The sequence below is a fragment of the Giraffa tippelskirchi genome, chromosome 14 (assembly GCF_054371585.1).
Source record: "Giraffa tippelskirchi isolate mGirTip1 chromosome 14, T2T-mGirTip1v1.2.pri, whole genome shotgun sequence".
Taxonomy (NCBI): Eukaryota; Metazoa; Chordata; class Mammalia; order Artiodactyla; family Giraffidae; genus Giraffa; species Giraffa tippelskirchi.
The window spans coordinates 47,066,261-47,078,380 of NC_137288.1; the positions used below are offsets into that span (position 1 = coordinate 47,066,261).

Here is a 12,120-nt window from a genome sequence, read left to right on the forward strand (position 1 = left end):
CTGAACTCATGTTTTATTAGATCTGTTATTTTGTGAATTCCTTAGAATTTTTGTATATAAAATATCATGTCATCTGTGAAAAGATAATTTTACTCCTTCCTTTCCAACCTGGTTGCTTTTCATTTCTTTTGCTTGTCTAATTGTCCTTGATAATAGAAGAGGTATGAGCAGATGTGGTCTTACCCTGTTCCTGATCTCTGAGGAAATTTTCAGTCTTTTTTTTTTTTTTAAACAGTTAACTTTGATGTCTTTTGATGCTCTTTATCAGGGTGGAGGAAGTTCCTTCTATTCAGAGTTGTTGGAGTATATTTATCATGAAAAGGTGTTGGGTAAATGTTTTTATAACCATTGTTGCTTTTACAAAACAATTATTTTTAAGTTTCTAGAATATACAACATTATTTGACAGGTTTTTCCATTTTAATGATTAAAACAATTTAATTTTCTTTTTTTTACCTTCCACCCCCCCCCTTTTTTTTTTAAACAGGAGTAACTTTATATATGGCTCATACTTGAGTAAAGAGGAAATTGCTTTCTCAGACCCTACTCCTGATGGAAAACTGTTTGCAACACAGTACTGTGGCACTGGTCAGTTTCTGGTATATAATTTTATTAATGGACAAAATAGTACCTAAAATAAACTCATGCCTACAGTATCAGAAGACATCTGCTGATGAGAATGGATTGGTTGTTGACTTAAACCAGGAACTAGGGCCATTTTTATTACAATGAACCTCAGGACTGGCAACAACCATAAGGTTGTTCCATTTTCATAAAATTGGAAAAAAAATGAAGTAATTGCTTATTGTTGTTTTGTTTTTTAAAGAAGATATTTTATTATCTTTTACAGAAATTTATGATTGATGTATTTTATCTATAGTTATTTAGACATGTTTACATGCAGCAGATAATTGTTCATAGTGGACTGAAAACTAATGCAAGGACTATGGTCTCAGTGATAAGTATATTTTGAAGTTCTTAATTGTGGCAATATACCAGTGTAGCTTGGTACTGTATTTTTTTTATATTGATCTGCTGATACCAGTTATAGTTTTAAAGATTGTATTTTCACAGAATGGAAACCAGTGTTTTTACATTATTATTCAAGAAGGGTGTGATGTTATGTGTTTAGGAATCAAAACTAGTTCTTAAAGGGTCTGATACCTACTTTAAAGGAATCATCACAAAAAAAGCAAAGCTCCATTCGCAAGAGAGAATTTGAAATACTGAGTTTTTTCTAGTTCTCTTTTTCTGCTTCTTGCTGCCATCAAGAAGCGGAAGGTGGAAAAGAATTGAAGCTTTCCTTCTTGGAGAACTATGAATGACTCGAGTTAGAATGGTGCCCTTTATTTATTTTTTCATTCTGGTTTCACTTTTTAAAATAAACATCAACTTGGCACACTTTGGCTATTAACAATCCCAAAGAGGTTTATAAAAACCTGTGGAATAGTCGCAAGCTAATAAATATGTATGACTTGGTATCTGCTTAGTTACTCCTCAGAAATACTACACTGGGTATATGCCCTCATTATTGGACTTCATTTTGATACTTGTCTATCCTTCATAGTGCCCTCTACTTTTAAAGGGTTTATATGTTGAAAAACTGCTGTGGCCTTTTATGACTTGTATATAATGTAGAATAAAATAATAAAATACTTGATAGCTTTTTCTAAGTGATAAATGTGATAATGGCATGTTGTTATTGTGCTTTTTCAGGAAGTCTGTTAGGTTTGATACCTTGAAATAAGATTAAAACAGTGGCTTTTGAAAAGGTAGTTTTCACCAGTTTGCTGCAGAATCTGTATGTCAGTAACATTTCCAAAAGACAAGCTCCTAACATGGGAATTTTCTGGTCTTTCAAAGAAATAAAGAGCCATGGCCCAAGAATGAAACACCACTATGATTTAATATAGGTGAATGTTATGAGCTGACATTAAAACCAGCTAAAAATTAGGACTTTTAAATTAAGATTGACAGGGGTGTGTGTGTGTATATATATATATATATATACACACTTTATCACCCATAGATGTGTGCTTTTAAAATCAATCGAGTGGTGTAAGGCTCTGTACCTGTCAGTAGAGTGGAATGGTAAGGCAATGTAACTATTTCTTCTCATTCATCATGATGGTCCAACTCTTGACACTGCTTTTCTCTTAGGTCTTGAGACTCTTCTAGTCATCCTTGGTCTCAATGTTTGCCTGACAGGGAACCCATGATTTTTTAAAAACAGGATGAAAACTTCAGGTGTAACATAGATGTTCTAGTAGCTGTTAAACTCATAATACAGGCCCAGTTCGCATATAAGCAATAGGATTCTTTGGGGAGCCATACTTGATGGGTTTCAAAGGGACTTGGAAGTAGACAGGCTGTATTTATTGGTTGGTTTAAAGATTACCATTACTAGGAAGATTGTTTGTTTTTGTGTTTATATTAAAGACACAGCCCCTCAAATTTTACAATCTAGCTATTTCTCTAAGAATAGAATTATTAATAATATTTAACATCTGAGTGTTTGCCGCATGTCATACCTTGTGTTTGTGCTGTGCTTAATCACCCAGTCGTGTCTGACTCTTTGCAACCCCATGGACTGTAGCCCACCAGGCTCCTCTGTCCATGGGGATTCTTCAGGCAAGAATACTGGAGTGGGTTGCCATGCCCTCCTCCAGGGGATCTTCCAGCCCAGGGATCGAACCCAAGTCTCCCACATTGCAGGCAGATTCTTTACCATCTGAGCTACCAGGGAAGCCCTAGTGATGCATTATTTAATTATCATGACAGCCACATAGGTAGAGTTTACAGGTGAGGAATCTAGAATTTAGACCAGCTTATAGGAGCAGCTGCAGTCTTTGTGAAAGATATTGCAAATTGAACTATGTGTGGATGAAGATTAGACAGATGAACTTTGAGAAGTTAAAATTGAAGAATTGATGGAGTTGATAACTGACTAGAGAAAGATCGTGACAGGAGAACCTGGGTAATTTTGGTTTAGGTAGTGGAGTAGGTGAATTTTTGGCCGAGAAGGGCATACTGGAGAATTAGTTGGGAAGATTGGATGGGGAAGGATGAACTTGGTTCTGCTCACAGTTTGAAGGTGGTTGGTGAATCTCCAAGTGGAGATATCTGTTTGGTGTATATAACTGAGCATGTAGGCCTAGAGTTTGGGAAAAGTTTGAACTAAACCAATTTAATTAGTTATTTGATGATTTAGAGGAGATCTGCACCCTGGGGTTTATAAAATTAGAAGGTAGAAGAGACTATCGAAGAACTTGTGAGAATGCACATGCAAGGGAAGAACCAGAAGAAAGTGGTAGAAACCAAGACTCAAAAGAACCGTCAACATTGTCACACCACAGTTGAAGACTGAAGAGGGACGACAGAAACAGAATCATGGTCTCTGTGGAGTTGTGGAGGTACCAGTGACACAGTGAGTAAACGCTAATGGTCACAAACATCAAAACAGATTGATTCTGTAATTGCTAATTGTATAAAGGTGCCTATAAATGTTTTCTCAGCTACCCTTGAATAGTTGGTCTATTATAAGAATGTCTAGTATATTGACATTATAGGAACCACCAGTATAGACAGACACCCTGTGATCTTATGCGTTATGCTCGTTTACGTGGACATACAATGGTTTTATTTCATTTTGTCAGCATTATAAAAATCAGTATTTTATCAGTTTATAATGTGCAAGAGTGAACTTGATATATCTACTAAAATCATGACTATCAAAAGAACAGTAAATACAGTAGACATAGAGTGATATTTTAATTGTCGCTTACTTTGCATGGCTGCCCAGCTAGGGCATCTTGGTAGGCACACAGCCACACTCCTTCCTGGATGTAGTGCACTGGCGGTTACGGTGGCTAAATTGATTTCTGGGGTAGCGACTGCAGACACATATATGCCTGCTACCTGTTCTCGTGGCTCTTGGGCTTTCTAGCAGACCAAGGGAAGATTCTGTCTTAGAACAGCGAAGAATTGGTAAGAAAACTTAATTGTTGTGGCTTTTTCTCTCTAACTATTCCTATTCCATTTGCTGTCATACTCACTGAAGTACAGTTGACACTTAAACAACTTGGGGGTTGGGGTGCTAACCCCACACGTAGTCGCGAATCAGGTATAACTTTACAGTTGGCTCTTTATATTAGTGCTTTGTATCTGTAGATTCAACCAACCATGGATTGTGTAGTGCTGTAGTACTTTTATTTTTTTAATTGTGTGTAAGTACACCTGTGAAGTTCACACCTGTATTGTTGAAGAGTCAACTGTAGAGTCTTTCCTCAGCTTAATTCTTGACAGTTAAGACATAAGGAATTTACAGTGTTTCCTTGGCCCCAGAGGTCCTTCCTGCATCTTTAGTGATGATTTTTTGTTTGTTTTTTTCGGGGAAGCCAGGGTTTCATTGTTTTATCAATATTCTCTTAGACCCAGAGGGAGCTTATGAGCCAGTTGCCATGACTGAAGACAAGCCTGAGGAATGTTTGTTCTCTGGATATTGTTCGGCTCTCCGTAGTTGAATACAAAGGTACAGCATGCAGTTTCACAGCTGTTCGTCTTTCCAAGGCAGCTCCATTGGAGTATGTAGTGGGACACTGGCAGTTTCCTACTTGCTCCTGAATCTGTCAGCATACTTAAAATAATTACTGCCCCTCCTGAGTTAACAGCCAGGGACCTCTGACCCTAAAGAATGTTTTTACAGTTCTATATCAAAGGCTGCCATCTATAAAATAAAAGATCGGGGATGTACCATGAATATTTCTAACATCTCTTTAATCATTTCTAGATCTGTTATTCATAATTATGTGTCACTCTGCAAGTGGACATGGTGTGTAGATACTTTATATGTGTGTATCTTCTTTGGATAAGATATAGATTTTCAGTCCACAAATACTTACTCAGCACTTTCTTGCACTGTTAAGCCAGAACAGTAGAATCTTAGAGTTATCCAACCTATGACATGTGGACTTGTGGCCTTTCTTGGACATTGTCAGAGCCAGCTCATTCCATTTTTGAACATACCAGAAAATGTAAAGAAAACACACTTTCTTTTTAGGGGGTGGGGGAGAATTTAATACATTCACCAAATTAAATGAAAGGACAAGAACGTACTGTCGACACAACTTAAGACAATTTAGAATCATAAACAAAATGTGAGGTAGACTGACTAGTGAAATTCACCAAATTTTGGTTAAGAAACTTTACAGTAATAAAGTAACACAGGTGCCTCCTTTTCTAAAAATCACAAGAAGCAATTGCATAAATTACAGCCCAAAAAATTGAATACAGCAATTCTCATTGTAAGTTTACATTCAGTATTAACCTGTGTGAACCCTCACATATGGCAGGGTTTAACAGGTCTATAGGTCAGTTATTCTGCAGGCCAAGTAAACACATTCACACCATGATATTCTAAGGGCTGGCGAGGCTTGAAGTGGAACACACCAGGGGTTGTATTAACCAAATCATGGTGTTCTGTGCTTGTGCAATTTTATCCTTAAAGGAGAATAACCTAACATTCTCTAAAGAATTATACTGATAAGGTGATTTTAAAAGATCCAAGCCTTAGTAAGACAGACACTGAAAATAGGCAGGTCAGTTTAAATTCTCCATCATCAGGGTAATGGTCTTTTGGCTTTATTCTGGCATTTCTCTTCCACAGAGTTAAACAGCATTTAAGAGATCATAATCATCTGATTTTTTCAGAGTGTAGCCCTAACAAATATGGAGTCTCCACAGCTCAGAAAAGTACTTAAAAAATTTTTCCTTAGACTGTAGCCATAAAGCCAGAAGAAACCCTGAGAGGCCATCTGCCCCAGGAACAGCTGTTTTAGGATTATTTCAAGTATTTTATTTGCCCTATATAGTAAATATTGGAATATTGCACAAACAGTGGGTTTCTTGATATCATCTGCAGTAGGCCCTTTCAACAAAACAAATGAAATACATTCATCTCTAAATCAGCCTGCTTCAGAACGTACCTGTTTGCCAAAAGTTCTGCTGTACTAAAATTAACAAGTATTTTTAAAGCACATATAAGGCAGGTCCTCTTTAAAGATCAATTAAAAATGGAATTTTTAAAGGAATTGTTCATTTAAGATACATATAAAACAAAAATAGCTATTAAAACCAAGAGATCTGAAATCATTTTCAGATTAGTACATTCCATCTTTTCACTCGCTGTAAACTCCGTATCACAAACTAGTAAAGCTGGTCAGGTAACACTCTTTGTTCTGAGTGAATGCAGGCTTAGCAGGCCCCTCTCAGTAGTTTTCAGGCCATAAACGACATCTATTCAAGTAAAAATGGCCGTGTAAAGTGGAGATAAAGTGAAAGTGATATATGGGCTAATAAGAAAAATGTCAAGCCATCAATGAGAACCGAAGTAATTTGGAAGAATTAACTTCCAACAAGCTTAGTATCTTCTAGAACATTTTCTAGAAATCCGTTTTTGATTAAAATTTGTGGTAAAAAAGTCTGTATAAACTTATGCCTCCTACTGTTGCTACTGAACAAAGATCCCCTGCTGATTTTTGAGTCAAAAAGACTTAAATGGAATTCTTCTTTACTACACACACACACACTCACTCACTCACTCGCTGGTAGAATTAAGTAAAACAGCCTCTCTCTCTATGGCTCTGTTTCCCATTTCAGCAGTTTCTGTGGTATTGTCAGTATAAGGCAGCTAATTCAGTGTATCTTTGAAAGGAAACTCTGCTTTAGTCTTTGAAAGGAAACAAACTAGTTCCACTCCACATAGAAGCTTAGCCTGCCTGACATTTAGCTTTGCTGGTGCCAACTGCTTAATTTCAACCCAATGGAGTGGGTGTGGGATGACTGCTGAAACCTTAATTGGCTCAACTTTTGAATCAGGTTTTCCTTCTACAAGATTAATCACTGTTCATATTCTCACAGGCATGATGTGCTCAAGAGACTGGAAACATTTTTAAAGAATGGATAAAGCGAAAGAACTTAAGCCAGGAGAAGCTGCATAAATACACACAACGCCTGCTCTGCATTTACTAACGTGTTTGTTCAGTTTAAATAGTAAACTTTCAACTCCTGTGGAAATTTTGCCAAAAGTTTCAATACATACAAGATTATAAATCAAAAACTAACACTGCACAGAGAAAGACAAGGCTACTTTTTTAAATACAAATATCTTCTACATTCTATCATTTCGACCCCTGAGTAATACTGTACCAAAGTACAGATCTGAAGAGAAACTGAAGGCTCAGGCCTCAAACGTTAATCTTCAATTAATTCCACACCAATGGCATGAGTCTCACGTAACACATTCAGGCTCGCTAACACCAAGAGTCAGTTTTCCCCCTGACAGAGCGTAGTAGAAAAAAAACAATGCAGCGTCCATGTGGTTTCTCCACAGTATGTCCTCCTCAGGCTCCCATGGGCAGACCACATCTTGAGTTAATTGCATAACTACCTAGGGTGGAGTTAACCTGAATTTAAGGTACTGAAACTGGAAGTGAAGGAAAGTGATGCCCCCCAGAGATCTGGGTCAGATTTGGGGGTGGGGGGTTTCTTTGGAGAACAGACAAATACATGTTGCACTTTGCTCCACAGTGATTGTACTTTAAAGGAAAAAATAAAATCCCCAATAATTATTTCTGCCCCACCCCACCTAGGCATCCCTCTGCTAGTTTTGGTCTCTTCAAAAGGTCATACGTGACGTCCAGTGAGAAAGTAGAGCGGCTTGTCGTCGCTGCTGTTGGCGGTCTGGAACTCGTCCCGGAGGCGGAACTGCCACTCGTCCTCCAGCTCCAAGCGGCCGATCGTTTGGCGCAAGGAGCTTCTGTCTTGGCAGATGACACACAGGGTAGCACCTTCAGGAGAAAGCAGGGCTGTGTCTTAGGCTGAGGGGTTGAAAGGACTTAAAGAACCTTTGTTACCTCCCTCTGATTATATCCCCTAAGCGAACACACTTGCAAAGAGTCGGACAGACTGAGCAGTGACTGAACTGAAGGGAACCCTTTTGAGAACCAACATAAAAGTAACCTGTGAGGACTGTTCATTTGATTATTTACTTTGAATAAAGAAACTGTTACAAATGCCAAAGTTTTTCTGAAAGAGTGTAAAGTGAAAGCCCTCCCAACCACACCCCACCCTTTCTATTGTGGTGTGTGTGTGTGTTACTTGCTCAGTTGTGTCCAACTCTGCAACCCTATGGACTGTATGTAGCCCACCAGGCTCCTCTGTCCATGGAATTCTCCAGGCAAGAATACTGGAGTGGATTGCCATTCACTTCTCCAGGGGATCTTCCCAATCTAGGGATTGAACCCAGGTCTCCTGCATTGCAGGCGGATTCTTTACTGCTGAGCCACTAGGGAAGCCCTTCTGCTGTGATAACCAGCATTAAAACCCACGTTGTAAGGTTCTGTGAGTCCCACTAGAGGAGGGATTCTCAACCTTGGCACTGGGGGCCACATAACTATTGTGGGGGCTATTTTGTTCTTGTAGTATGCTCAGCAGTATCCTTGGCTTCTTCCCACTCTGTGCCAGCAGCACCCCAGCCTGTGACAACATGAAATGTCTCCAGATATTGCCAAATGCCCCCAAAATGCTTCCTCCTGTTCCCCCCGCACACACACACACATGCACACAGCTCCAGATGTTTTATACACACATATAAGTAAGTATAGTTTCTCCTGTTGTCATAAAAGTGGCACGCTGTATACAACATACTGAACCTTTTTTCACCAACCTCAGGAGTCACCTTATCAAGATTATTTGTGATGCTTAATCTGCAGTTTGTTCTTAAGCAAACCTCTGTATGCTGCATACCTGTTGAAGCAACTTTGGCTTGTATTCCAGAATTGTAACTGACTTAATTTTTATTGAAATTAGATTTATATGAGAAGCATTTGCATTGCATCATTCCTATGTAAAATTAATAGTGGTGACAACATCTTTAAACCTGGCTATATTTATCCACATTTAGCCTAACTCCCTTGTTTGAAAAAGTCAGTGCCCCAGTTTCAAAGGAAGGTATTCAGTTTATTGGCAAAATGATTGTTAAAGCACTCTTTTATAATTTTTCACCTCTGCATTTTGTCCAGTGGGAACTAACAGCACTCACAAGCAAGATACTGAATTTGATTTACCTTTAAGAAACTTAAATTTCTTAAGAAGATCAGCACCTACAAAAGAGTCACAGAGGTACAAGAGGAGTCCACCGAAGCACACCCCTTCACAGTTGACGTTGCTGGAGTGGGGTCTGGAGCTGATGTAGCATACGGCCACCTGTAACCATCAAGCACAGAGCACACTAGCATTTCAGAAGCAAGCAAAACCTCTGCATCGTCAGCTGAATGATCCGTGCCTTCCTTTCTAGCTGTCCATCTCAGGGTCAGGTAACGGAGACATGTTTTATTGGAACTTAAGGGGGCTGCTTATCTCAAGTTCGTACTCCCTTTGTGTGTCAAGTTTTAACCTACCTAAAGCTTATTTCTTATAATAAAGGGCAGTTATGAGGGAAACTGCTAGATGCAGAACAATCCCCTCTACCTGAGAGCCCCGGCCCCTCCCCCTTTACCTCTGGTCCAACATTAAGGTAGCAGTCGATGGCCAGCACGGGGCTCCGAAAGTTACGGATAGCTTTGGGGAAGAGTTTATAGGAGGCGTGCTGCAGGAACTTCTCCAGGAGGAACTGTGCAGGGGCTGCCAGAAGGGTGTGCTCACTGTCGGGAGCACAGACGTACTGTAGGGGCAGGATGGGCGCCACGCTCTCTGACACCTGGAATCAGAGCCAAGGGAGTAATGGGAAATGTTGCAGCCGGCATTGTGTGACCCCTGCAAGGAGAGCACGCCTGCATCCTGACGGCCCGCAGGAAAGGCAGCAGCACCAGCTGTCATCCTTGGGTTCTGAAATTCTTCCCGTTGGAAACAGTTCGGTTGGATTTAACATAATTTATACACAGCAAGGGCCCAAGCAAATGTTAAAGAAGGCTTCTTTGAAAGTTTGTGCATTTAGAATGTACATTGTAAGGACCAACAGAAACCTTTTTACAGCACTACTGGATGTGGGTGGGTTAAATCCCAGAAAAAAAAGCAAGGAGGTCTTTAAGCTCCACTGGATAGTCCACGTGCTATAAATGATTGTGCATGCCCAGTTGAGTCCATCTTTTCCAACTCCATGGACTGTAGCCTGCCAGGCTTCTCTGTCCATGGGATTTCCTAGGCAAGAATACTGGAGTGGGTTGCCATTTCCTTCTCCAGGGGATCTTCCCAACCCAGGGATCAAACCCGTGTCTCCTGCATTGGAGGCAGATTCTTCACTGCTGTGCCACCTGGGAAGCCCTATAAATGATTAGCTACCAGCAAATCTTTTAAATGGAAAAGGGTAGGCCCATAGAATTAACCCTTTAACAGGTTTTGATCTGCCTTACTTTAAAAATAAAACTGGCAAAGGACCACACAAGGAAGCAGTTTGATTTACATTTCTCTCATGTGTTACATAAAGAAAGTAAAAAATGTTAACTTTGCCAGTTTATAGAACACATTTGAAACTAAAGGTTTGACAGAGTTAAGCCTTAAATATAAAGAAAGGTAATTCTGTTGAATTTTCAAAACTTACATATGGCTCTAGATGAGTCCTCAGTGAGGGAAACAAGGCTCCAGATTTGACATTAAGAGTGGCCTCCCTTGTGTTACTTCATTTTCCAGTCAAGTGGCACGTACTTAATGCCAGTACCAGACAACAGATACTGAGAGATCATCTTATTTTCAGCAGGAGACTCAGGTTTGCCAACTTACCATGATCTTTGGCTTAATGATAAAGTCCCTCTGCCCTCCAACTTGCACATGTTTCTTCATGAGACTGAAGTTGTTAAAGCGGCAGATGAGCAGTCCACTACTGTTCGTTCTCAGGTTAAAGTCAACATCTTCACAGAAATACCTAAGTTAGAACCACAATGGTAGGTTCCCTTGACTGCCCGTCACCTTTCAGCTGTGCTTAGAGACAACATCCGTGGCAGATGTTAGGTGGCCACCTCAAACAGAGCCGGCCTTTCCCCCACATGGAGCTGGCTCTGTGAACACTGGCTTGTGTTGTAATGCCCTGATGGGGGCACTGCAGTCATTAAGGAAGGAGGGAGTGAGGTGACTGGTCCCAGACATGGCACAGCACCTTACTTAGGCACCCCTGAACTGAAACAGGACCACACACTCTGTATACTCCCTGGGACAGGAGTGCAGAGCTGCTCCCAGTGTTAACATCCTGGCTGCAAATAGGATGAAGCATCTGCCAAATTTAAAACAGAAGTGAAATCGCTGCAGAATATTCTAAGAGCTGCAGCTCAGGGGTTGACATAAGAGGGACTTGACGGTCTCTGACATTCTTCCTTGGCCATTTCAGATTTTCTGGGACATGGGCATAGTTCATTCAGGAGGCAAGGCCAGAGCTAGCTGGCTTTTCCCTACAGGATCCAGATCTCAGGGTCTTGCTAACATCTCAGGAAGTGACTACCTTCCGAGTTCTGAGGGTGAGTGAAAGGTTAATCGTGAATAGGTTTGTGGGTCCACATACTTATTTCCATTGATGAAACAGTTTGGTCCCTGTTTCAGTTCTTGTGGAATAATAAGATGGCTGAAATATGTTTCCTAAGCATTTCACATTGCAGCACTCGTGACTGAGTCTGGGTCAGTTTGAACAGTGATGAAGGGGCACTTGGGGGCTTGTGATCCCCCTTCCTCTGTCCGTATAAACAGAGTCTTGGTTTCTCAGAGACAGGAATAAACACGTTACAGGGGCTGGAGCTGGGCAGAGTGAGTCAGTAACCGGCAGGATGATGCGTGTCCAGGAGCCCACCTTACCTGTTGAAGTCGTACTGCACGTTCTGAGTCAGGTCTATGTTGAGGAGTATGAAGTCGTGCACATGGCACCTAGAGAACGGGACCTTGAGGCTCCGAGAAGTCAGCCTGCTGCTCCACTTCTGGATGCCCAGGATCGCGTAGTGCACGATTTTCGGTGTCGCCTCCATGTGCTGCAAGACACTCTTCAAGGACACATTCTTACTGGAAACTCCTGTTTCCATGGGCTGGCTATGAAATGCAGAGTTCGTTTACATGAGAGATCACTCAGTATCACTGAAGATACGGT

At 40.6% G+C, this 12,120-nt stretch overlaps 2 protein-coding genes across 14 annotated transcripts in view; one reads left to right on the forward strand and one right to left on the reverse strand.

Annotated features, from left to right (window-relative positions):
* ESCO1 (establishment of sister chromatid cohesion N-acetyltransferase 1) overlaps positions 1-8,078 on the forward strand; it is a 43,451-nt gene extending 35,373 nt beyond the window's left edge. For 3 of the 13 annotated variants that reach the window (XR_014074880.1, XR_014074879.1, XR_014074874.1), the window contains 4 exons: positions 487-587; positions 3,211-3,426; positions 4,431-4,530; positions 6,918-8,078. Coding sequence is in view for 5 of the 13 variants with exons in the window: in XM_081562756.1 (XP_081418882.1) it covers positions 487-587; positions 3,211-3,359 (250 nt within the window). In the remaining 8 variants the exon portion in view is untranslated. Of the gene's footprint in view, positions 1-486; positions 1,681-3,210; positions 3,526-4,430; positions 4,759-6,917 lie in introns of those variants that run through there. The other 10 variants (XR_014074875.1, XR_014074878.1, XR_014074873.1 and 7 more) reach the window with 6 other exon arrangements.
* Positions 5,048-12,120, reverse strand: part of GREB1L (GREB1 like retinoic acid receptor coactivator) — a 186,854-nt gene continuing 179,781 nt past the window's right edge. The window contains exons 31-35 of the mRNA XM_081562755.1: positions 11,835-12,062; positions 10,776-10,917; positions 9,556-9,756; positions 9,125-9,263; positions 5,048-7,846 (exon numbers count right to left, since the gene is read on the reverse strand). Coding sequence (XP_081418881.1) covers positions 7,683-7,846; positions 9,125-9,263; positions 9,556-9,756; positions 10,776-10,917; positions 11,835-12,062 — 874 coding nt within the window. The 3' untranslated portion in view covers positions 5,048-7,682. The remainder of the gene's footprint in view (positions 7,847-9,124; positions 9,264-9,555; positions 9,757-10,775; positions 10,918-11,834; positions 12,063-12,120) is intronic.